At 56.5% G+C, this 26370-nt stretch overlaps 1 protein-coding gene across 1 annotated transcript in view; it reads right to left on the reverse strand.

Annotated features, from left to right (window-relative positions):
* Window positions 1–25357, reverse strand: part of TTBK1 (tau tubulin kinase 1) — a 38095-nt gene extending 12738 nt beyond the window's left edge. The window contains exons 1-13 of the mRNA XM_012640792.1: window positions 25250–25357; window positions 19852–19999; window positions 19407–19480; window positions 19062–19202; window positions 18152–18256; window positions 17632–17697; window positions 17131–17223; window positions 16920–17045; window positions 15522–15676; window positions 14359–14590; window positions 13948–14123; window positions 10151–10712; window positions 3825–4103 (exon numbers count right to left, since the gene is read on the reverse strand). Of these exons, the coding sequence (XP_012496246.1) occupies window positions 3825–4103; window positions 10151–10712; window positions 13948–14123; window positions 14359–14590; window positions 15522–15676; window positions 16920–17045; window positions 17131–17223; window positions 17632–17697; window positions 18152–18256; window positions 19062–19202; window positions 19407–19480; window positions 19852–19999; window positions 25250–25357 (2265 nt within the window). The remainder of the gene's footprint in view (window positions 1–3824; window positions 4104–10150; window positions 10713–13947; window positions 14124–14358; window positions 14591–15521; window positions 15677–16919; window positions 17046–17130; window positions 17224–17631; window positions 17698–18151; window positions 18257–19061; window positions 19203–19406; window positions 19481–19851; window positions 20000–25249) is intronic.
* Window positions 25358–26370: the final 1013 nt, after the last annotated feature.

Below are 26370 nucleotides of genomic sequence, written 5' to 3' on the forward strand. Positions count from 1 at the left end.
AAAAATTGGGAAATTCACATAAAAATTAGAAGACAGTGGCAGTAATTGGTTGAGCTGAGGACAGTGGGGGTTGGGAGTTCCCCTGTTTACGACAGTCCCCGACCTGCCAATTCCCAAACACTGCTTGGCTCCTGTTGATGTGTGAGTTGGTGACACTCACTCGAATTCTCCTGGTCAGTGTTCACCGGTGCCAATGTCCACCCTGTCTGTGAGCCTGACTCCTAGGACCGCCCCAGTGCCACTGAGGTCAGGTTTTTGAGCACGTGCTCTCTCACTGTAACTTTCACTCTGCCCACCTCATCCCCGGAGCTGCTCTGGGATGCTTTGGGGCCACATGGGATTGAGAGGTTGGGGGTCTCTGGAGAGACAGGGTCCAGCCATTTCAACCAACCCCAGTACTCTGGAGTGACTCCCATCTGGGCACTGTCCCACGGCAAGGTGGGAACGGGAAGGGAAGGAAAGTATGGCTCACAGACAACTCCCCTCTTCCTATATACAGTGAGGACGGGCCAACCAGAAAGGATAATAAATAAATCCGTTTAAAACGTTTTTAAAACTCCTATCAAACAAGACCTCAGATTATTCGGCATGGGTTGGTTTTTTATATGCTCTTGTAAATTAAATATTCGGATTAATCCATTAAATGCGGATAATACTGGGATCTACCTCATAAGCTATTACGAGGTTTAAATGAGTTAATATTGTAAAGTGCTTAGATCACTGCCCGGCACATGATAAGCACTGTGTGCCAGTGACTGTTCAATAAAGTAACAAATAATTGTTACTTTATGCAGGGCGTGACTATCAAGTATGAAAACACCATTTTCAAAGTACAACACAGAGTCCTGTCTCTTTTGGAAGCAGAGCCTGGGGAGGCCGTCTGCTTTCCCCCAAGCAGGGTACATTTCTTGAAGCATTCTGGCCTCCTTCAGAAAAAAAGTCTGACATTGCAGACTCACAGCATCCCTACCTGGCCTGGGAAGCAGAGACTGGCAACTCAACCCCAAACCATGTGTGGCTCTGCCGAGCTTCATGTGAACTTGATCCAACACGAGTGGTTCGGATGACCTCAGCCACTCCGAACAGCTAATACTATTATCAAGATCACCTCTTGTTAGCTCAGAGCTTTATGGCTTATAAAACACTCTCCTCCTCCACCACGGAGGATATGCAAAAGGATGTCCTCCAAAGGACAAAATGTTTTGAATCATGGCCTTGCTTTAGAGGACACACCTCTCCCACAGGTATCAGTTCTGGTGTGGCGGGGTGTTTGGAAATTCAGCCACCTTCCAAATGCTTAGCAGGACCCCCCACCTCCAGAGGCTTTGGAAACAGTAATATGTGTAGAATGCTAAAATGAATCTGAAGCTAGTGCCATCATCTTTGATACGTCACAAGGCACTTTGGGATCTTAGGATACCTCAGGGTTCTAGTCACTGAGATGGAGCTGTGCTCAGGGTTGGGTAGTGGAACCCTCTGGAAGGGAATGCCAGATGACAGAGTGCTTGGTTTTATCTAACCCCAGATAGAAGGGGCCCCGCCCCCATTGCTGCTGACTTACAGAGCAGTTGGTGGCAGACCCCCTTCACTTCACCCCTGCCACTACCTGGGGTGGATGGGAGGAGAGCCAGAGGATGGGCTAGAAAGGGGGGCAGTGCTGGCAGGAGGGGAATGGGGCTGCTGTTCATCCCCACCCCTCACCTTTGTGCTTTATGTTCTCTGTCCCTTCTCAAAGGGTCTCCCCTGACCCCTCCTCTATCTTCTTCCTGGGCAGTTCAGAGCCATCCAAAACAGCCCACAGGGCAACAGAGGCTTGGGTTTGGGGAGGTTCAAAAGTGAGCAGCTGGGATAGGGGTCAGGGTGGGGCGCAAGTATTAGAACCTGGGTCAGCTTTTGTTGGTTTTTGTTGCCAGGTGGAGAAGGTGCTCCTAGCCCAAGCATCCTCAAATAAATAAAAAATAAAATGTTAATAAAGAAAGATTTTGGAGAAAGGAGTGTGGTGGCTACAGAGAAGCTCGTGTGGATGAGCCATACCACAGTGCTGGCTATCCACGAGGACAGTGTGGCTCCCGGCCACTGCCCATCACACTTATGGCACCCCCAGGCTAGGGTAGGGGCCTCGAGGCCTCTACTCTAACCAGAGACATCTGGGGAGTAGACAGGCCATGGAATTGGGAGGTCAGGGGGAGAGAGGGGCCCAGAGAAGCTGGGGTGAGAATAGGTACATAGGAAACTACCAAGGACTGCACAAACATCTCTCTGGCTCCCTAACACACATGCACACATATGATTATACACACCCACATACACAGGGCTGGCTGCAGCTCTTTACAACTTCAGTGGGTGCCAGTCACATTGGGGTCCATGTAAATGGCACTTCCTGGAATTGTGCAGTGCACAGCTTGAGCATTCATCCATGGCAGCCCTGCCATATGCACAAATGCTCATGCATAAGCACACCCACACTCACGAGCGTACATGCATGCACACAAACATACACACATATACAATCTCACTGAAACAAACATTTTACAAATCTTCAGGCCTCTTACCCTCCCCATACAGGCACTACCCTTTCTGGTACTCCCTTCACTAGTACCTCATTCCCCAGGGGAACAGAGGTGCTGGCTGACATGGGTAGGAATGAAGAAAGGGAACCTTGGGGTCTCTGCAGTGACAGATTGGGGCTGAGAAATGGGGGGAAAGGGCGTGAGCAATCTGGCACCTTGACCATCCCCCAGATATCTCCAGATCTCCATCTGACCTGCCCATCCTCTGTTCTGTCCTCACCACCACCCTCCCTGGGGGCCGACTGGCTGGGCTGAGCACCTGCAGGAAGGAGTCATCCTCTGAGAGGGGCAAAGGTAGGGCTGCTCCTGTCTGGGATCTGTCCTGAGACATCTGTGTTGCTGCTGAGCTCACAGTTCTCGCCTCATCCTTAACAACCACCTTCTCTGCCACTGCTTCTAGACTGGGTCTCCTCACTGCTCGGTCCCAGCCGGCTTTGAGGGGCAGGGGCAATCCCAGGCCCCTCTCATCCATCCTCATCTCCTGAGAAGCGGGGTCCAGCAACCAACCCTACCAGTGTCCTGGGGGAGGGGCAGCATGCTGTGTATGGGGCCCCAGGCCTCCTGGGGTAAGATGTGTGAGAGAGGGACTCTGACCTCTGTGATGATGGCATGCAGGAAAGGCTCACTAGGTCACAGAGCGGCCTACCCCCATCACTGAGCACAGACACACTCCTCCTCCACACTCTCGACCTGGCTGGCCGGGCCTCCATCCCATATCCAAGGCCACATGCCCTGCCCCATGCCGATGAGACACACACACGCACACACCACGCTGAGAGGGTCCCGGTCTCCTGCCAGCCCCTAAGGGTGAATCAGACCCAGCCATACCAAGAGATCACAGATTAAAGAGAAAAAAACCCATGTCAGACTGTGGCCCAGCAAGCCTCATCTCCCTGCCACCTTGGTTTCAACCGGACTCTGGACCCACTGGTGTCTCCAGCCCAGTGCCCCTGTCCTGTGCCTGAAACTGCAACACCAGCCCCACCCCTCCCTGCACCATTTGGCTGGCACCTAGCAAAGGGAGCCGATGGGGGTGGGACGGAGACCCTGCTTGGGGTGGGAGTATTACAGTACCTTGGGCCAACATTCTAGGGGGCCGTATTGCATGACGGGGTGGGATGGGCTGTGTGAGTGTGTGATTATTGCGTCCTGGGAAGGAACCATGGTCTCTGCCTGCTCCCCACCCCCCCCACCTGCCCCCTCCAGGAGGGGGGGGTGCCCAGCCTAGGTCTTGTGGGTGAACCGGGCCCACACCTGCTGCAGCTGGGACCGCGAGATGCGGAGCACCGAGGGCACGAGTCTGTGGTTGCCGGCGGCGAGGGGCGCGTGGCGCCGGTGGGGCGCCCGCACGGGGCTGCTCTCGGCCGACCGGCTGCGCTGAATGAGGGAACCGGAGGAGCCCGAGGAGCCGCCGCCGCCAGGGTGAGGGTAATGCTCCGTCTCCAGCGTGGAGGAGGAGAACACGGAGGACGCCAGTCGTCGCAGGGGGCTGTACCGCGGGAGGGAGTGCCCCGAGAGTCTGTCCTCCTCCAACTGAAAGAGACCAAGAGAGTGGAGGGAAAAGAGGCATCAGGTACAGACTCGACAGCTCCATCTCGGGGGCCACCCGCCGCTCACAGCCCCTGCAGCGCCGGCGTCCCTGCAGGCGGGCGGCTCGGCGGGCTCAGGCAGGGTGGAGAGGGTGCAGACCGCCCTCCCGAGGTCCCGCCTCAGAACCCAGGCTCCAGCCTCCAACACCCTGCCCCTCCTTCTCCTCTCTGGCACTTCTCACACCAGGGTCTCCTTTCAGAGACCTTGGTCACTCACCTCCTCCGGGAAGCCTTCCTGGTGTAGCCCTGCCTAGTTCAGGGTTGTTCTGGGCTGGGGAAGCCTCCCTCTCAGGAGGGCAGCTCTGGGACCGTTCCTCGCCATGCGAAGGCGCCGTGTGCTGCCTGTCTCCCTAGCTCTATGCCCCTCAGCAGATCTAAAGAACGTCCCCTGCACCTTGGCACTCCCACCCCATCACAGGGAGGCGCCAGGGTCTAAGGACAGACTCGAGCCCAGTACTGAATCCCAACTCCACCGCTTCCTACCTGGGTGACCTCAAGCAAGTTACTTCACCTCTCTGAGCCTCAGCTTCCTCATCTGTAAAAGGGGGTCATAGGGGCACCCACCTCAAAGGGTTGCTGTGAGGATTCGATGTTACGACAGGCAGAAACCTCAAAACAGTGCCTGCCACGGAGCAAATGCTGGGCTCACGTGAGCCATTTTAGTATTGTTTAAATCACTTTTCGGAATAGAAGAGGGATGGAGGACTCATGGGGCGGGGAGCAAATTGAAGTCATTTCTCCAAAGTGGCTTTTCCCCTGCCCTGTCCAAGGCCCAGGCAAGAGGCAGCCTGAGGAAGGCGCTTGGCCAAGCTGAGGCCTCCCTGCCAGCTGGAACTCCTGCCCTTGTGCCCCCGTGCCCTCAGAGGGAAGGGGAAGTGTCCCAGGCCATGGGGGTGGAAATGGTGGAACAGGTGCCCTGGATGTTCCCAGACCTCTCCCAGCCTGAACCCTAGCTCTTCCTGGCACTGCGGCCAGTTTAAATAGCTTGTAGTGTGGCAGTGAGGACTGGCTGGGCCAGCTCTAAGGGGCAGAAGGAGGAGGGGCCTGGAACACTCAGCCCCAGCGTCCCTTGCTGATGTCAAATGGGGGTACGGGGGACTGGGCATGGAACCTCCAGCAGAGTGGGGATGAGAGAGAACATTCTAACAGGGTTGTCTTTGCGCCCCCCCCCCGACTTTCCCTTTCAGCTTCTTGCTGGCCAAGCCTAGCACCCTTCTGAGCTAGTTCCATCTGCACTGAGGGTTGGGGGCCTAAGGCCCACCCAGAGACACCGAGGCACCCACAGTTGCCCAAAGTCCCCTCTCCCAGCACATGTGGGTGCTTGAGCTTAACATTCCAGCCAGACTCGTCAGCTGCCAGGAGGTTTTTCCTAGTCTGACATTTAATGACAGCGTGTTCCTGCCCCTTCAAGCCAGGTACCACTTGTGGTCCCCCACTTGTCCTCTACACCTGCAGTACCCAACCCCTGGGCCGCAGACCAGTACCAGTCCATGGCCTGTTAGGAACCAGGCCATGGTTCCTAACTCACAGCAGGAGGTGAGTGGCAGACACCAGAGTGAAGCCTCATCTGTATTTACAGCTGCTCCCTATGGCTCGCATCACCTCCTGAGCTCCGCCTCCCGTCAGATCAGTAGCGGCATCAGATTCTCAGAGGGGCAGGAACCCTGCTGTAAACTGCGCATGGGAGGGATCTAGGCTGCGCTCCTTATGAGAATCTAATGCCTGATGATCTGAGGTGGAGCTGGGGTGGTGATGCCAGCGCTGGGGAGCGGCTGCAAATACAGATTATCATTAGCAGAGAGGTTTGACTGCACAATAAATGTCATGTGTTTGAATCATCCCAAAACCATCCCCTCCACCTCCAGTCCCTGGAAAAACTGTCTTTCATGAAACCAGTCCCTGGTGCCAAAAAGGTTGGGGACTGCTGCTCTGCACCCAGCTGAAATATCTCCTCTGTGAGATCACCCCAGCTTCCCCTGCAAGCTCCCAGCTCCTAGCAAATAAGAGTTCCCTGTTATCTCCCTGATGGCCCTTGCCGGTAAACATCCATTCTGGACCTTGGCATCCCCACTGCACCCCTCATAACTGAGCTTTGAAAAGGCAGGACTGTGCAACCTTATTCATCCCTGTCCCGCCGCCCCTAGCACACTGCCCAGCACGTGGCAGGGAAATGTTTTGGTGGCTGCCAAGCAAATGTCTGTGTACTCAGGGAATGCTGACCTGCGGCGTTATCAGCCAGAGACAAACAGCAAAGGGTGGCAAACAGCCCTCCCCCAAACCACACACTTGCTGGCCTGTTTTCCCGTCACCCTCGTCACCCTCGCTTTCCCGGCTGCTTCTAATTTGCACCTTCGATTTCCCAGAAAGCCAGGTGTGTGTGCAGAAAACATTTTAAAGTATCAAATCACGCACACCAAAGAACAATAGATGCTTAAAAATTGTGCCTGGTTCCACATTATCTTTGTCCCCGTTCCCCACATGTGCCGGTGACAGAGTTGCAGGTGATCAGATTTTTAATGATTGCTGCTACGAGGAAGTCCACACATCAGACACGGAGCAGATTGAGCCAGGTGTAGAGGGAGTTCCTTGAAGAAAGGTGGCGGGGAGGGGTATGTCCCTGTAGAGACTTCCTGCCTGCCCTGAGCTGCACAATCTAATCACCCAGGGCTGTAGAGTCCCCACAGACTGTGACTCCAGGGTGCAGCCAGGTTTGGGAGCCCCCACCTAGCCCCAGGCTGGGCTCAGCACTCCCTTCAGGCCAGCCTAAAGACAGAAGGCAAAAACATGCCAGTCCATTTCTCCCTCCTCCCCTGCCCTTGACAAAGGAAGGTCTCCGCTTCACCCTGCTGTCCTGAAATACTTGACAAAACACGTCACACCACGTACGTTCATCCACAGGCACGCCCAGAGGCCACTGTGCACACTGACACTCCCAAAGGCACACCTGCTAACATGGTCCAGCCAGCAGGTGTGCACGGGCATGTGCATGCGCTCACATGTGTGCACACACAGCACACATGCACACACACATGCATGCTGCAGGTTCTCTCTGACCCTGCACAGACCATCTGCTCTCTCTGGCCTGTGTTTGCTCCTCTGCTAAACACAGGCCTCAGACTGAGTGGCTCAGACCACAGACCCGGGAGCCAGCTGCCTGGGTTCAAGTCCCGGCTCTTCCACTTACCAGCTGGTGACCCTGGGCTAGAAACTTCACTTTTCTGAACCTTGGTTTTTTTACCTTTTAAATAGGGATTGCCTATTCATAGTGTTGTTATGAGGAATATACATATAAAAATGGAAGTGCTTAGAACAGTGTCTGGCACGTAGCAACATAAAGTGCCAGTTGTTATTATTATCATTAGAATTATTACTCGTTGTTACGATCCTTCCAGCTTTGACACTCTAGGCATCCATGGTTCCCTGCACGCTTACAGACCCGCGACATAGTCTGCACAGACGCAGGGACGTGTGCATCACGTACAGGTGCACGTGTACGGACCGTCCACACACCAGTGCACGCGCAGCCGCTCAGCTGACACAGAAATGCGCAGGCACGGTCTCAGAGTCCTAACCGGCCTCTGTTCTGTGCACTGTGGGGGATATCGAGGCCCACAAACACCTCACCCCCACAGACACACTCAGTTGATCTCTCGCAGAGACAGGCAGTGCCCATCCATGTCATGGGCAGACCAGAGCTCGAGACTGACTGATTGCACAACAGGCCTGTGCCCCCGAATGACAAAAAACTCAGAGATAAACCTCAGGAGAATCTCAGCTCTCTCACTCTGGGATCCGCAAGGGGCTGTGCCCAACCCACAGTCACCGGGAAGGGACCAGCAGAGCCAGGTCCAGAACCTAGGCTCCTGACTTGAATTCTGCGCTTTCTCTTGACAGCACCCCACCCCCACTGTCTCTTGCCCTCCCCAGACTCTGTACTTCCTGCGGGACAACCCATCCGTGCGTGTCATCCCCGATGCCTCTGCACCCGGCACGGAGTGGTGCTCAGTGAGCATGGAGGAATGAAGGGGAGGGGAGCCAGGAGCCCTGGACAGATCTTGCTCCTTCTCCTGCTTCCTGGTGCTGGCCACGGTGGGAACAATGACCAGGTCACAACGCAGTCATGCCAGCCCACATGGCTGCCAGCTCTGCCAGGGCGCAGCCTCCAACCTCAGGCCAGCTGGGACCTCTCTGCGTGGGGACTCACTGTCTCCACTTTTTGAGCCCTCAATTCCCAGTGTCCAGGGCAAGGCCAGGACATACACTGCCCAGGACCATGGCTCGGAGGTCCTCTGTTCTTTCCGGAAGAGACAGGGATGGAGCCTGAATACACCCCTGCCAAGAGCTGCCCTTCCTAGAGCACCCAGGTGATCCCAGGCCGGTCCTCCCAGTCTGAGCAAGGGGCAGAGCTGGCCCTCGGCCCCGCACCTGGGCACTTCCCAGAGCCACCTGGGGTGCACGCCCCCGACGTGGGGCCATTGAGTGGAACGCGGCACAGACCCTGACCCCTTCCAGCATCGCCCCTACCCCTCGTTGGGATCATGGACCCCTTTCAGCACACAGGCAAGAGTTAGCATCCACTTCCCAGGTCAGAGATCAGCCTCCGCCTGGCCAGAGAAGCCTGGCCAGGCCAGTGGTCTCTGCCACCCTGTCCTTGTGAGAAGAAAATAACCAAAATGCCATGAGACACGCTTCAGACCCTCAGCTCAGCATTTGGGATTCAGCCACGATCTGGCCCCTTACTGCCCTTCCAGCTGTGTCCTCCAGTCCTCCCATAGGAGGAGGTGCCATTGCAGCCAGCCTGGGAGGGCCCCCAAAATGCCCATCCCTGTGCCCAACCTAGAGTCCTCCTGCCCTGGCTCCACTTCTCCCATCGCATCCATCCTGGAGCTCAGAGCTCACCTCCTCCTTGGAGCCTTCCCTGACCATGGGAGCTGCCTCCTGCCCCTCCCTGCTGCCCCGTAGCCGCTCCTGCCCTGATTTCCCCTGGCGCTCCTCCCATCTCCTGGCTCTGACCTCTCCCCTCAGTCATTCTTAGGGGCTCCTTTTCCTCCCATTCTCCCCAAATGCGAACACTTCCCAGTTTTTGCTGTCACCCTTGGGTCTCCCCACCCTGCACAATGCTCTTGGATGACATCACCCTCTCCCATGGTTTCCAAAACCCCAAAAATCTGTATTTCCAGGGGGCTCTCTCCTGAGCCTCAGATGCCTCCCCGTGGAAATCCCTCAGATACTACGAGGTCATTGCATTTAAATCTGAATCCATGCTCCCTTCAAAGCCACTCAAGGACAGCATTGCCACCCACCCAGAGCCCTGGGCATCAGCTCAGACGCCCTGTACCCCGGTTCCTTCACAGCCGTCTTGGCCTCTCCCAACACCTCTTGGCTCCGTCCACTTTGCCCCGTGTCCACAGCGCCCCACTCTGGTCCAAGCCGCCAGGACCCTCTCCTGCTGCCACCTGCAGTGTGGCCTTCCTGCTTCTAGTTTTGTGTCCCTTCAATCCATTTTACACACCGAAGCCCAAAGATCATCCACCAGTAGCACGTGTATAATCATGTTGCATCCCTGTTAAAGCCTTCAGAATCAAGATCCAACCCCTCGGCTTAGCCCCCAGGCCCTCCCTCCATGACGGGGCCCAGGACTTACTTGCAGCCTCATCTGCTGTGGTGTGCAAGCAGTGCAGCGCTTTCTGATCGCCCACTGCAGGCCTTCGCACACGCTGTCCCCTGGCTAGGAGGCCTTTCTCCACTTTGTCACCTGGCTGCACTGCTCATAGCGCGAGACTCAACTCAGAACTTAGAGAGAACTTCCCCTGAGAAGCCTCGCCTGCCCCTCAAGCATGGTTTCGTTCCCTTGAACCTGCCTACCCCCATCACAGCCCTGCAACTTTGGGTTTCTGGTTGGTAGCGCCCGCACACATGGAGCACTCCAGGCCTACACGCCAGGACTCTGGGCATCTGGAGATGGGGAGTGGGGTGCAAGCCCAACCTTACCTGTCTCTGTGGGCCCGTAGGATCCGACTCTCTCCGTCGAGGGCGGGGTCCCGAGTGCAGGGGTGAGTGGGAAGGGCTGCCAGGCGTGGGGGGTTGTGACGTCTCTGAACGGCCATCGGCCTGGCTCAGCTGAGGTGGCGGGAGCTGGGGCGGCATGAGCCGCATGTCCTCCTCAGCCAGCGTCTGCATGCTGCGTCCCCGGGGCCGGACGGTGGGCTCTGTCCCTGGCCGTCGCCGCTCCTCGCCCTCCTCGGGCAGCGGCCGCAGCTCCTCTGGCTCCTCGTCCGTGGTGCCCGATGTGCTGGGCTCAGCCCCTGGAGGGAAATCCTTGAGCTCCGTCTCCTTGTCAATGATGACCCACTCCTTGCTGTCGAAGTCCTCCTCCTCAGCCAGCGGCACCGAGCGGAAGGCATTGCTCAGGGCCTCCTGCTCCACAGAGGCTGACACGTCCATGCGGCCGCTGGCCTGCCGGTCGGCGTGGCCTGTGTCCACTGACAGCATCTGGGCTGGCTGCGAGGAGCAGGCCTGGCGCGAGGGCGAGCCAGGCAGATCCATCCGTGACCTGCAAAGCCACCCCATGTGGGGCTCAGTGCCCAGCCCCGCTGGACCCCCTCTGGACCCCCAAGCAGGTGGCAGGGTGGAGCCTGACTCCTGAAACCTCGTGACCACGGTACCCCTACCCCTTGGGCCAGGCTGGTCACCTCCTAGGTTGTCACCTGCCAACTTCACTTCCTATAAAGACTTAATGAGGTCATTCATTCATTCATTCAGCAAGTGGTTTTGAATGCTTACTGTGTTCCAGGAGTACATGCAAGCAGAAAATACATTCTCGTCTACGGCCATACCACCCTGAACACGCCCGATCTCAGCTGATCTCCGGAGCTAAGCAGGGTTGGGCCTGGTTAGTACTTGGATGGGAGAAAATAAAATCTGGTTTGTGCGCCAAGGAACACACTCCCCTGGGCCACCCCAGGGAATCTAATCTTCCTAAAGCCAACTTCGTTCTTGCTAGTCCAGGGCTCACACCCACCAGTGGCTCCCTCCTTCTGCATCTGGGGCAAGCACAGCCAGCCGGCCCTTGAGTTTACAGATGGCTTTTCCAGCCTCTTCTACTACCACTCTCCAGGCCTGGCCGGCTGGTGTCACCACCCCTAAGATGGGCCTTGTTAGCCCCAGCTTAACAAACTCCAGTCACTCCCCAGCCCCAAGAACAAAGTCCACATTCCTTAGTTTGGCACTCAAGGCCCTCACAGCCCGACTAAGGCTCAGTTTCCCCTTCCCCTAGCCAGATCCATCTCAGATTCCCTCCACAGGGCCCGTCCCTTCCCACAGGCTGTCCCCCCACCTGGCCTTTCCCCATAGGACCTCTGTCCACACACAGCCTGTCCTCACACCCTTCACTGTCTGACCCAGGTTGGATGTCACCTCCCCCAGCCTTTCCTAGCCTGCCAGGAGGATTAGTTTGCCCTCACAGGACACCTGTGTCTCCCTCTCATCACAGAGCGGACCTCACGTCTATTTACGTATCTGTCTCCCCAAGAGACTGTGAGATCGGCCAGACAGGGACTGGGTTTCATGTGACTTTTTACCTCAGGGGCAGTGATTCTGCCTTGGGACATCTCTTTTTGCCATTATCTTTTTTTTTTTTTGATACAGAGTCTCACTCCGTTGCCCTGAGTGCCGTGGCGTCAGCCTAGCTCACAGCAACCTCACACTCCTGAGCTCAAGTGATCCTCCTGCCTCAGCCTCCCAAGTATTTGGGCCTACAGGTGTGTGCTCCCACGCCCAGCTAATTTTTCTATTTTTAATAGAGAAGGGGTCTCACCGTTGCTCAGGCTGGTCTCGAACTCCTGAGCCCAAGCGATCCTCCTGCCCCAGCCTCCCAAGTGCTAGGATTATAGGCATGAGCCACCGCACCCGGCCTCTTTTTGCCATTATCTTAAACTGTGAATCTCACGTGACTTCCAGAGCTTCTCCACTTGGGGTGATAGGCCAAGGTGAGGGCATCTCTAGTTGTACAATAGTGTGTGTGGTGGGGTTGGGGGAGGATGCTGCACAAGGAATCATAGTCCTCTCCCAAATGACAGGTTACCCCACTGAGAACCACCAGCGGGGGCTAACTCATTTGGGGTTTGTGAGCTTCCTCACATTCAGGCCTGTGGGGGGGGCTGACTTTACTCCCCCCAGCATTGAGCTGGTGGCTCGAAGGCTCTTCTACTCCAGAGGAAGGGGGGCAGATCAGACCCACCTGTGGGCCTGTCTCAAAATACTCCCGCCATGGCCTACATGGGACCCGCCAAAGCCACTCTATGCAATATTTTTATTGATTTGTTAATAAGGCTTAAAATAGAACATCCCTGAGAGAGGCCACCTAGGGCCTTATATTTACACTCCCGTGTAAAGGGCTGATATCATTTTCTTTCCTGAGAGCAGTTTGTTTCCACAAACCTAGAGAGAGGGTGCCAAAGGAAGTGCAGGGCTCAATCACATGTGTGCATGTGTGTAGGGGGGTGCAGGTGTGGGGGGTGTAGGGCAGGGGGCAGGACTGAAGACAGGGGGAGGGAAGTGGGAAATCCAAATCCAAACTGCTTCATACCGGCTTCTGCTCCCGAGCGTTCCAGAGCCCATCCGAACCCTCTGCCATCTGTGAGATCCTGAACCTTCTGTTCCAGAAAATCTCCCCTCAGCCCTCTCCTCCTTTCCCCACCAATCCTGACATTAGGGTTCACTATGAGCCAAACCAAATTGCTTATCGCTCCCTAAAAGCAGGCAGCTTTTCAGAGCCATCTTGTTCAGAGCATTTCCCAGCTCTCTTCTCCACTCATGTCCCTTCCAAGCCGCCCCTCCTCTGTCCTCCGTTTCCAGAACCCTCCATGCTGAGGGACTCCAGCCTACCATGGATGAAAATGGTGCTCTTCAGTTCCAGGCAGGCCAACCTGTGTGGGTGTGTGAGGACTGTCGCACCCTCAGGAAGGGCCCACACCCCCGTCTGGGGCATCTCTACACCCCAATGTGGCACTGCGCCCCATCCCGGAGGTGGAGTCCAGTTTGGGGCAGAATCCAGAGGAGGCACCATGGCTGAGGTAGGTCATGAGGAGACACACTGCATAGCTGCCAGAAAGGAGTCCCCCTCCACCCAGACTGGGTCTCGGGGAGAGATCCTCTTCCTGGTGCAGAGAAGGCCCCAGGCCTGCTGTGGAGTGAAGCCCCACTGAGAGGCCAAGGGAAGGTGGAAACATCTCTCAGGAGCTTCTCACGCCTGGTGTTGTCCCCCCACCAGCAACGTCAACCGACCACACTGCCATCTCCCCGCTTCCCCTCCTAAGGCTCCCCCAGGCTCTAAACTCTCCAACGCTGCCTTTCACCAGGCAGGTTCCCGCTGTCCCGCCCCACTCTGACTTCAGGTCCCTCAGCCCTGACCCCCAAAACTTGGCTGTCCTGTCCTCCAGCAGTTCCCAGGCCCCCTCCCCCAAGGCTGAAGGGACCCTACTGCCGCCGGCTGCTCTTGAAGCGTCTGTAATTAGTCCTAGGAGAAGACATTCTGGAAGCACACCCACCCACCAACTCGCCCCCACCCCTCCTGGGCCCAGGACCCAGCCTGTCCCTCCTGTGTCTTGCCCCCTCCCCATCCCCTCTTCCCTGCCCTGTCACTCACCCCAACCAAGTCCGGCCCCAAACATAACCTTCTCAACACTTCCCAGGGCCCCACACACCTCCGCCTCACATGGGACTTCTCCTTCAGACCAGACATGTGAGGGCGGAGGGACCCCGGCCGGCCGGGCCAAGCCCGCACCCACCTCCTCTCGTGCAGCTCCACGCGCCCGTCCGCCGTGGAGAGCCGCTCCGACTCGGGGCTGTTGACCCTCCGGTAGCGCAGAGAGCGGACTGGGGTAGTGGGGGATTCTGGGGGGGCACGCACTGGGGAGCTGGGGACCCCCACACCTCGGCTCTGCTCCTCCTCCACACAGGGGGTCTGCAGGAGAGGGGGGTGCCGTGAGCCGGGGCTGGCAAGGCGGCAGGGGCAGGAGGGTGCAAGGATCCTGAGAGGCAGCAAGGCCAGGGCGGTGGAGGGGACCCGGACATGGAGGCAGGGCGAGTGGGCAGACAGCTGGGGAGAGGGCACTCAGGGGGAACGGGGCGGGGGCCCGAGGGCTGGGAATGGGGGTTGGGGGAAGGCCACCAGCGCCCTTCTCCCTGGCTGCAGTTACTTTGCCGATGTTGATCCGGAGTTTGTTTCGGTTGACATCCGTTTCCTCCCAGACTTCAGCCTCGGGACCCCCGGGGTGGGGGACGAGGTGGGGGCTGGGGCCCAGCCCCTCAGAGGGCCTCCCAGGCAGAATTGGGGGTGCGTTCTCCTGGTCACTCAGGTGCTCGCCCTGCAGCACATCCTCGGTGTTCTCCCGGAGCAGGTCCCCAGGCACAGGCGTCACGTTGACCACCCTGAAGAGGACAGGAGGGAGGCATGGATAAGGCTGGTGAGGGGGGTGCCCTCTCCTCCCACGGCCCCTTCCCACCAGCACAGGCCCTGCAGACCACCTGCGAGAGTGGGCACAGAGGAGGCCCTGGCAGGGTGGGCATGTCCCCTACACCCCTCACCATCCACAAGGCCTCTGAGACCAGACCACCCTCAAGTTGGCAGGTCCCCCACCTGTCTCCATGCACTTAGCAAACCCTGCTGTCGTGCAAGGCCTTGCCAGATTCCCACTGGCATTCACTGCCTGGCTTCCTTCAGACCCAGGAACGGGTCTAAAAAGAAGAATCACCTTGGAGTTCCTTGAGCAATGTCTGTACGGAGCTGAGCACCATGAAGTGCTGCCAAGTCCTGTTAATCTCCTTCCTGAAGGCGTCCCCTGCAGCCCCTGCCCATTGCTCCCCTTGGCTTCTTTCTGGGGCTGGGTGGGGAGCCCCTTCTCACTCCAGCACCCGCCGGGGCCAGCTCTGTCTTTGTGCCTGTCACTTGGTTCTGAAATTCCTAACCCATCTGTTGCAGATGTCCCAGACTTGGCTGAGAGCACTTTGAGGCAGGGGCTGTAACTTTTGTCTCTGAGCCCCCACAGTGTCTAGGTGTATGGCCTCAAGACATGTTCATTAAATTAATGTGAATGATAGGAAAGAAACTGCGGGGTTCAGATAATTTCCCTGGGCAGCAGCGAACCCACCAAGGTCAAAAACTCCAAAGGAGAACGCCCACTCTGTGCTCAGATTGAGAATGGAGATGTTTCGGAACTCTGCTGGTGAGCACCAAGAAGAGGAGAGACAGCCAAGGGTGTCCAGGTAGAGACAGAAGGAGAGGGCTGGCTTCTCCGTAACCCCAGATCCAGGCAGGGGTCAGCTGCTGCCCCATCCCGCCCTGGCCCCTCCAGAGACTCACCCGAACATGGCTGCCGTCTGCCGGGTGTTCTGCTGGGGCGGGGTGGACGTGCTTGTGGACAGGAGGGCATCAGTGCCTGCTTTCTCCCAGTCAAAGGCCTCATTCTCTGCGATGCCCCGCTCCTTCATGCTGTTCTCAAACACCGACATGATCAACTGCAGGGGATGGGGGTGGCCGGAGGACAGAGAGGTGACCCCGGGGCTAGCCAGGAGGAAGGGGCAGTTGCCGGGATTACAGGGGAAAGAGAGGGGCCTTCCAGGACAGGAATGGGCCTGGGGGGGCATTGGAAGGAGAAGGGCACATTGATTTTAAATGAAAACATGCACATGATATGCAAATTAGCATGCAAATTATCATCTTGGATTAAGCCCCACTGGCGGGACAAACCCTCTGAGATCCATCCCCCGATTACCATCTCCAACCTCCTCTGCCATTTCCACACATCGGCAGCCCTGAACCACTAGGAGTTTCCCAACCCTCCACGTGGGGCCCTGCCTCTGCACAGACTGCTTCCTTTGTGGGGGCCTCCCCACCAGCTTCCGTTCTATTCACTCATCACGGGGCAAGTGCTGGGTTCGAGCTGCTCACTTGCCTTTCGGCCTACTCTACATCCCTAGAAGCCAGCACAGGGCCCAGCACAGGGGGTGCTTGCAGCTGTGTGGTCTGGGGACTGGGGACACCTCCGCCAGCAACTGAGGCTCTGGGTTCAGAAGATGGCAGGCAGCTGTAGACACTCTAAGGCCCCCAGACTGTTCCACTTCTGGCTTGGCTCTCTCCAGAACTCAAGGAAGGTTCTCTCTGCTGACAGGACTCACTCGATTGAGTGCCTGCTGTGTGCCTGACACTGTGCTCCCCACAGTGTGCAGCCTCGTGCCTGGCAGAACACTGTGGATGTTCCTCCCGCTCTCCGATCAGGGTCAGCATGTCCCATGGGTGTGGGGATGGGGGCTCAGAAAGAGCACTGACTTGGAAGGAGTCAGATGTACCTGAGCCCTGCTCCTAACCATGACGTCAGGCCTCACTTTCCACATCCATAAAATGGGAACAATCATCCCACTTGGCCTCCTGTAGCTTTGATGTAAAGTACTTGAAAGCACTTGGCTTCATTAATTAGGTGCTGGAATAACAATATAAGGCATACCCATTCTCATCAAAGGCTTATTTTGAAGCTTAAGTGAGTTAATGCATAGAAAGCACTGAGAACAGGGTAGGCTCTTGATAAACCTTAGCTGTGACTACTGCCCCCAAGAGCACACAGCAGCCTGGTGCAGCTGGGAGACTGGGGCAAGTCAGCAGGGGCATGGCACCTTGGCACCTCAGCAGGGGCAGGTGCTGCAGGAGGACAGTCACCCACAGAGGGGCGTCCATGCATGTGGGGGCAGGGTGGCAGGCCCCCACCTGGTAATCGGGCTTGGTGAAGTAGTCGAGGCTGGCAATGTGGTCCAGGAAGAGATGGAACTCTGAGGGCATGTGCTTCAGCAACATCCGGTGCTCATATTTCTCCTTGATCATCCCTACCTGCTCCTGGAGGCAAGAGGGTGGGGGAGATGGAGCCACAGCTGCCCCCACGCCCCCGCTGCCTCCTCAGACCCAGCTGCGTGGGGCTCACCTTGTCCTTGATCTTCCTCCAGGGCAACTGGCCCACTGCAAACTCCACCAGCATGTAGAAGAGGGACCACAGGTCATCATGGCGGCCCATCTCCTGAGGGGGTGATGGTGAGGGAGTCACCTGCAGCTCTCAGGTCCTTCCCTAGGAATGGGCGGCTGACCCTTCTCTGAGGGGCACCTGTCAGGGAGGCCTGACACCCAGGCCCCTATGGACACAGCTGGGGTCTATCCCCAACCCTCCAATACACACAGAATCCCACAGTCAAAACTTCTTTCTATGCTTCTCGCCCCACAGTGATTTGTAGTGGGAACAGAGAGAATGTGGTCCCAGGAAAAAAGGAAGAAGGTGAATCCAAAGAGGCCGACAGTGGGGCCGTCTTCCAACCTAGGGTCTCATTCTTCGTCCCCTGCTGACGTCAGCTACCCCCTCCCCAGCGGCACACTCCACCCCAACCTTGTCCGTTCCGCCCCCACGGCTCTCAGTCCAGGCTTTGCCACTCACCCGGTTCTTGTGGGCATTGACCGAGGCATAGCGAACGGTCCCTCGAAACCCGGCCACATTCCGAGGCTGCAGAGGACAGACCACCACAAAGAACCTCACCCATTACCCCCTGACCTCGGCCACATCTCAACCCACTACCCAGCCCAACTCTGCCTGTCCTAACCCCAGCCAGCTGCCCTGGTTGGGACTGAGCCTGGCACACCACTCCTGGGATCTGCTCTCTGAGCCCCAGGTCCTAACCTGCCCTCTGATGCTGCTCACGCCTGGAGTGGGCAGAGGGATCACAAGGTGTGACAGTGGCATCTACCAAGAGCCCGGGCTAAGGGAGAGAGGGGATAGGCTGAGTGTGGACCCCAGAGTTGGATGGCACTGATACTAAACACAAGGCCAGGCCAGCTTAGGTAGCTGCAAGAAAAGTTGGTGAAGGGTCCCCAAATCAGGGAGTAGGGGAGTAAGTCCTCCACGGTCCTCCTGGCCTCAGGCAGGGAAGCTCAGGTCTCCCATGTGTGGCAGTACTCACAGGCCGAACGTCCCCCGTGGTGTTGGTGTACTGCCGGGCCAGCCCGAAGTCCAGCATGTAGCACTTTCTGTAGGTGGAGGGCAGCCTGCCCATGGCAAAGTTTGACTAGGAGGAGACAGCAGCTGTGAGCCCTGGGGGCTCCAACCCCACCTAGCCCACTTCAAGGGCCACCAAGGAACAGCTCTGCAGCAGGTGAAGGACCCTCAGCCCCACACACTCACACACAAGGAAACCATCAACAATCACACGTGTGTGGCAGGTCACATCCGAGGGACAGGTGTGATTACCCTCATTTCAGAGATAAAGAAACTGAAGGTCAAAGAGCCCAGGGAGCTTCTTTGAGATCACAAACCAAGCGACGACGACTCAGCCAGGGTTTGAACCCAGGCCTGTCTGGCTCTAAATCCTTGGGACTCCCAGCAGGATGGGGATGCTTGGTGTAACAGTCCTGCTCTAAGGCAGCAGACCTGCACTTCGCTTGCTGTGTGACCTTGGGCCACTCAACTAACCTTTCTGCACCTCAGTATTCATCCCTCTAAATGGGAGGTGTTTTTCTAGCACCAAGATCCAAGATACCACAAAATCAGCTACTTGGAATTCCTTAGCAAGCCCCAGTCCCTAAATCCCCTTCCCCCAATCCCTCCATCCCTTACTAGGTTCGAGGACTCTTCAGGGTGAGGCAAAGGATGAGGAAGAGAAGAGAGAACAGAGGAGAGGGCGGGGTGTTTGTTCTGGGAGGCAGGGAGAGGGGAGATGGGCTGGGTGCACAGCAGGAGGTGTTCAGGTAGAAGAGGCTGTCTCCTCCTGAGCACTGTTGTGGAGAAGAAATGGGGACCCAGGGAGGGAGAGGAGGAGGGGATGTGCTCTGGAGGAGGGAAGGGAGGGGTGGGGCAGGGAGGGCAGCGCTCACCGGCTTGATGTCGCGATGCAGGAAGCCCACAGAGTGGATGGCCTCGATGGACTCCAGGATCTGCTTGCCCAGCCGCAGCGTGGTGCTCAGCGTGAAGGTGCCTCGCGGCTGGCTGCGGCGCAGGTCAGCCAGGTTGCGGCCCTGGGGTGGGGGGTGGGGTCGCAGACCTGCCTCAGCTGCCCTCCCAGCCACCACCACTGTGACACTCAGGCCAGCCTCACCCCCCAAAGGGCTGTGCCCACCCCCCACTCCCAGGGCTGCAGTCTCCCTTCCCTGCTCCCCACCTTGGAGTGGCAGCCCCGGCTCTTGGTGAGGGGAGGGAGGATGGGCCCGGCCCGGGCTCACCTGGAGCTGCATCACTACATAGTTAAACTTCTCGTTCCTGCCACAGCCGATGAACCTGCACACGTGGTCCTTCCCTGGGGGGCACAGACATGGGTCTCCCAAGTCCTACTCTTTCTTCCTCACTTCTGGCCCTAAGGTGGGCTCCTGGTGCACCCTTGATTCCTGGTTCCCCCAGAGCTGACCCCATGGTGCCTCTCCCATCACTTCCCTGCTCTCAGCCTCATCATCTCTCCCAGAATCTGGCTCCACTACCTCCCTTACACCAGGGACCCATCTGGCCTCTGCTGTAACAACCCAGCCTCTTGCCCCAGCACTCTCTTAGACTCTGGTTCCATCACCCCTTCCCTCTACCATACTATTAATACATCTCTTCCTCATGCCCATCCCCTCTCTCAGCCCAGCTCCATCATCTCTTCCCTCCCATCCCCCTGCCCTAGGCCCGCACCTTGCAGCTTTTTGAGCACAGCCACCTCCATCTTGAGGACCTGCTTGGGCTGCTGGGCTGACTCCACCTTGAGGGCCACATTCTCCCTGGTCAGCAGGTCCATGGCCTCATAGATCTCACCAAAGCCCCCGCCTCCGATCTTTTTCAGCTATGGAGATGGGGGATAGGGGATGCTCAGAGATTGGGCTGAACAGCTCCTGGTCCTACCCCCTGCTGGGTTGCATCCTTCACTGGTGGGGGCAGGAGGGTATCCTTGAAAAGGAAGACCCCATGTCTCCCTTGCCCCACCCCATCAGTGCCTCTACCTCTTCTCCTAGTGCCCAGAGGCAGACAGCTCAGGCCCTGGGTATACAACCATCCACACACACACACACACACACAGGGCCAGATGTCAGAGTGGGTAGTAGGAAAGGTTAAGAGACCTGTGACTCCACGCAGACATGGAGACAAGCCTATGTAGGATGCTGTCTTGGATCTTTTCTTCTCTAGAAGGTCAACAAATATCATCCTCCCCCATCCCCTGCCTGGACTGAGCAACCCCCCTTGCCAGAAGGAAAACCAACTTCAGGACCTCCCAGCCTCAGGATGGATCAATCCCCCAGGGAAGCCAGAACTTCTTAGGGTTGGCAGTCTCCTGAAAGGTGTCGCCGAAGGGAGAGAGTATTTGGGGGAGGGGACTCAGCAAAGGGTGTTCACAGCCCACGTTCACTCCCTGGGTGCCGGGTCAGATGCCCAAACCAGGGTGAGCCTCCTCTCCAGGCAGGGGGCACTGAGAGGGCATGGTGGGAATGGGGCTTTAGAGAAGACTGGAGCGGCGATCTGACCCCTCAGCTCTCTTCCTCCTGCCTCCCAGCGCAGGCAGTGACAATGGCAGAGAGGAGAGCTGTGATGGAGGCAGGCAAGCTGAGTTCCGGGGAGGGATTAAAAATCACTCAGGGCCGCGGTGGCTCACACCTGTAATCCTAGCTCTCTGGGAGGCCAAGGCAGGCGGATTGTTTGAGCTCAGGAGTTCGAAACCAGCCTGAGCAAGAGCGAGACCCCGTCTCTACTAAAAATAGAAAGAAATTAATTGGACAACTAAAAATATATAGAAAAAATTAGCCGGGCATGGTGGCACATGCCTGTAGTCCCAGCTGCTCGGCAGGCTGAGGCAGAAGGATTGCTTGAGCCCAGGAGTCTGGGTTGCTGTGAGCTAGGATGATGCCACGGCACTCTAGCCAGGGCAACACAGTGAGACTCTGTCTCAAAAAAAAAAGAAAAAAAAATCACTCAGAAGTCAGAGGTCCAGGGGCCTTGGAGGGTGAAATCACCACTGGCAGAGATGGGGGAGCAGGGAGAAGGTGCTGAGTTCCAAGTAGGGATTCGTTTGGTCTCAGAAAGATGTACAGCTTGATTCTCTCCCCATCAGGGGGCCCACCCTCATGGTGGCCTGACCTCTCTGAGCAGCTTCCTGGGCCCTTGCTGTTGGCTTGTGTTTCACCAGCCGCAGCTGGGCTCTGATCAGCTCTGATCAGCCTGTAAACGCCCGACTCTAGGCCTCCTGCATCTCCGAGCCTGTCCCTTAGCATCTGTTCAGCATAGGAAGGCCCAATGATTGTTTAATGGTGGTTGACATCGGGAATGGAGGGAGGAAGAGGATAGGGCAGAGATGGAGGACTGGGCGTTCCCAACAGGTTACAATTGAAATCACTCCTGGCAGAGAGAGGAGGATGAAGGGAAGATTTAGAAGAGAAGTGGATGGCTTGGGGGGTAGGGGGGAGAACTTCAATGTTCTTGTGCCCCGGAAGGAGACAGGGAAAGAGGAAGGAGGAAGAACAGTGAGAAAACAGAGCGTGCTTTTGTACTCCAGATGAAAGTTAAAGTCAGGCTCTGGAAGAATTTCAGAAGCAAGAAGGGACAGACTCAGACTCCAGGGAAACAACGGCATGTCTTCCTCTGGGGAACTTCAAACTCAGGGGAGATGCTAATATCTTCTAGATTCCTTTATGGTTTGCTTGTGTGAGTACAGAGGAAAGGGCGAGGGGGAGGGAAAAATAACTGCATCTCAGGTTCACAGATGCCAGTTAATCCCCAAAGGCTCCTGGTAACACAGGTGAAGAAGGTCACATGACTCCCCATTTCGTACAGAAGGAAAACTGAGGCACGGGGAGTGTAGTACCTTGCCCCATGTCTAACAGCCAGTAAATAGCAAAGCCAGGTTTCATTCAGACCCAGGCAATCTGATGCGGAACCCACACTGACGCGGAATCCAAGACGTTGCAGGAACTACGAACCCCATCGGCATTAGGCGTGTGAGTGCTGAGATTCAAGCCCAGATCTGCCAGGCTCCAGAGTCCTTGCTGGAGATAAGTAAGGAAGGCTCGGGGCAGTCAAGACAGTTATGACACCTACTCCCCAATTTCCCAGGGTGCCCAAGGGCATTTCTCTACCACCTTTATTTCCAAACAGAGCCTACTTCTCCTTCTTTAGTCCCCTCCTTACTTACCCACCCCCTACTCATTACAGAACCTTCCTAGGGCAGGAGCTGGGCATCTGCACCCTCTTAACAAATATCTGTCCTCCCTGTGCCCTACAGCTAGGGCTGATTTATCTGTTTGGCACAGTGACTAGGCCCCTGATACTTTTAGGGATTCATGAAAATGTTTTAATTTCTATTAAAATCAGAAGGGAGGCCGGGCGCAGTGGCTCACACCTGTCTGTAATCCTAGCTCTCTGGGAGGCCGAGGCGGGAGGATTGTTTGAGCTCAGGAGTTCGAGACCAGCCTGAGCAAGAGCAAGACCCCATCTCTACTAAAAATAGAAACAAATTAGCTGGACAACTAAAAATATACAGAAAAAATTAGCCGGGCTTGGTGGCACGTGCCTGTAGTCCCAGCTACTCGGGAGGCTGAGGCAGAAGGATTGCTTGAGCCCAGGAGTCTGAGGTTGCTGTGAGCTAGGCTGACGCCACGGCACTCTAGCCTGGGCAACAGAGCGAGACTCTGTCTAAAAAAAAAAAAAAAAAAAAATCAGAAGGGAAAAAATGGGCTTCTAGGTCAAAGAGAAAAATCTAATATATAATATTAATATATTCCTCGTAGTCATAAAATACAATTTTTAGTACTTTATTCTGGAGGAAGGGGCCCAGAAAGTCACAGTGTGGCCCTGCCCACAGCCCAGCCCAGGAATATTCTCTCAAACTACCTTTGCCAAACCCTATTCCTCCCTGCTCCTAAATTGTTCCCAACCCTGCAGAAAGACCTTCCCTAAACTAGAGGATTAGTATGACACGATAGGACCAGAATTAGTCCTTGAGAGGAAGGAGGCCTGGTTCCTTGGCCCAGCTCTGGGTGCCCTGGGCCACTCTTCCTCCTCTGTAAAATGTAGAAAGGTGGGGCTACCTTCGGTCACAATGACTCCTTCAGCTCTATGGTCCTGATTCTTGGATGGGCTGATTCTTGTCAGACAGACCTGGTCCCACCTACTAGTCATAGAATCTTGGCAAATTAGTTAATCTCTGTGCCTCAGTTTCTACACCTGTGAAATGGGGGTAATAACAGTTTCTACTCGACAGGTTGTTGAGATAATGCACATAAGGCATTTTGCACAGTGCCTGGTGACAGTAAATGCTCAAAACAAATGCTAAGTTTTTATTATTGCTTTTGTTTGCTATTCTAATTCTGTGAAGCACCCTTCTAAAAGAATAAAATGTTATTTTTAAATACTCCAGCTAGTACCACTGACCCCCATTTTCTCCTGGCCACAGTCCATCTCTGGGCAGTCTGTCTTGGTTCCTGAGCTCTGCCTCCCATCTCAGTTCCATCCTCACTGGGAATAAGCTGGTGGGAGGCTTGCGGCACCACCCTCTCCAGTTCTCCAAGGGCAGGGGTAGGAGGTGGGAGTAAGGAGAGGTCGGCAGGCCTGGCAAAGACTGCATACTCGCCCTCCCCCAACTCTCCCTCTCCATCTCTCCCCACTCATCTCCCACTCCCTCCCTTAGAAAGCACAAGAAAGTTCTAGCCCAAACTCAGTACGGTGCAAACACTCTTTTTTACCTCTACAGTACAAATGTCATTCTGCCTCCAACCTGCCAGAAGCTAAGCTCTGGTGCCAGCTGACCCAGGGGGTCTTACAGGAACACTCCTCACTTTGCAAGACCCTCTTTCCTTTTATTACTGCCCTGGCTCCTCCTCCTCCTCCAGTTTCTGTCCCAGCGCTCTCTCTCTCAGGGAGTCCCTCTCTGGGACATAAACGGGCCCTTGTCTCATCTCATCCCCTAAGAGTCTCCTCCTCTCCACCCACTCTGTGCCCTCCTCCCCCTCCCCTGAAGTCCCACCTTTGCCGTTCTCCCTGGGCCTCTGGGGGACCTGCTCGGCCTAGGTGGCTGTTGCCACGGAGACCCTCCCTCTCGCTCACTCGGGCCCCACCCTCCTCCCCAACCTCGCACCCCTGGCCAGCGGAGCCTCCCGACTAAAGCACGCAGGAGCGCGCGGCGCGCACACACACGCACACACACGCACACACACGCACACACACACACACACACACACACGCACACGGACTCCGCGTAAACCTGACCTCTGTCGGTCTCCTTCTTTTCGGCTCCCCACTCAGGTGCAGACCCACAAGCCCACATACTAGGTCCCCCGACACTACTGCCCACATCATCCTGCCCCCATAGTGATAAGACATCAGAGCGCTCGTAAGTGAAGGAAAAAAGAGAAGCCGGACTAGGGCTCATTTACAGTAGGTCCTGTTCTCCAGACACTGTCATTCTCCCGACCCTCACGTGCCCCCCTCCCATCAAAGGCCCAAATCCCCGAGGAGGCTCGGACTACAACTCCCAGCAGGCCGAGCAGCCAGAAGTCCCGGGCCGGAGGAGCAAGGCACGCCGGGAGATGTAGTCTCGTGGTGTTGCACCTGCCGCAGGAACCGGTGAGGGGAGGAGGGTGGATGGAGAAGATGGAGTGCGGATGCGGTGGGAGCAGCCTGCAGGGCCTCTTTCCCGAACCCAGGCCTTTCCGTCCTCTGCGGACGCGGAGGGACACATGCTCATTCACTGCCCTTCTCCAAGGTCCAGCAGAGAAAGAGCCCCCTCCCCCACCACCTCCCTCCTCCCCACACCGGGCTCTGCAGCGCCTGCCCAGACATCCAACCAGGAGTTGTTCCAGGCTGGGCCCGACCAACGTGACCTAGCGGGGAAAGGGGTGCGAGAGGGCAGGGTTGGAGAGAGAACACTAGGCGAAAGCGATTGTCCACACGTGTAGTCAAAAATAATGACCTGCTAGCACTATGCAAATGAGCTCAGAGGCACCTCCCTCTTAGGGTAGGGGCGCCGAGGGCACCTGTTTTAACAAATCTCCAGGTCCTCTCCTCCTTCTCCCCTCCTCCCTCTTCTCCCCCCAGGCCACTCACTCACCACCTTCCAGCGATCCTTGACCACGTAGTTGGCCGGCAGGATGTCGGCCTGCTCCCCTCCCCCACTCATGTTGGTTTCGTCCTTAAGGGCGGCCGCTAGGCACTGCATCCGCCAGCCGGAGGGAGGGGTGTCCGCAGGGCCTGCCCTGGGGGGGCCATCTACCTGGGGGAGTAGGGAGGGGCTGTGAGTTGGGGGCTAGCTGCCGACCCAGGACCACCTTGCAGATATGGACGAGGGAAGCTCCACTCTACTGGCAGGCATTCTTCCTGGGCCCACTGGGCACATGCGCCAGGGATTACTGGGGGAAGCACAGTGTAAGGGCCGGTGGAGGTCAGTGGAAGGGAGATACAAACTACAAACCCGAGATGTGAAAATCAGCAACAGGACACACACGTTGATGAATAAAAGAGAGGAAAATGATGTGTGAGCAGGCTGTGGGGAAAGTGTTTACCAAAGAGACACGTGCTAACTAATGTGGGGAAGACTTGCTAACCCAGAGGGCATACTAGACTGGGACCTCCACACTTGTGTAGGGGAGACCTGCGGCAAGAAGGACCAGTCTGGGTGACTCAATCTGTGGTCCCTAGCACCCATACATAAACCTTCCCTGTGCCACAAAATGCCCATGGAGCTGTGCATCAGTGGCTTAATGCAAAGGGAAGACTTGCTGACCAAGGGGTGACCCATGGGAGACCCACGCCAGAGTGACCTGCTAATCAACCCTGGGAGCTGTAATAATCAAGAAAATAAAGAAAACTAAGGGAGACACTGTAGCCCCTTGAGGGTGGTGCTAAGTGAGGAGGATGCAGCCACTGAGAGACACGCACTATTCTCAGTGGTGAGATGAACCCCCCACATGGAGTTTGGGAAGTGAGGATGCGAGCGATGGGTGAACATAGGTGATGGACTCAAGACATGGATGTCGGAGGGACTGCAGTCCTTTGGCCACTTCGGAGGGACAGAGGCAGGCTGAATTGGGGAGAGCAGGAAAGTGGGAGCAGCCTAGCAGAAGGCAGGAGGAGTGACAGGGAGCAGCGGGTCTGGGCGGGCACAGGGTGAAAGAGTGTCCAACCACACCTTTCTGTGTCTGCTCAGGAATCAACAAGAAGGAACATACCTCT

Source organism: Propithecus coquereli, unplaced genomic scaffold, assembly GCF_000956105.1.
Source record: "Propithecus coquereli isolate 6110/MARCELLA unplaced genomic scaffold, Pcoq_1.0 Scaffold158, whole genome shotgun sequence".
NCBI classification, from domain to species: domain Eukaryota; kingdom Metazoa; phylum Chordata; class Mammalia; order Primates; family Indriidae; genus Propithecus; species Propithecus coquereli.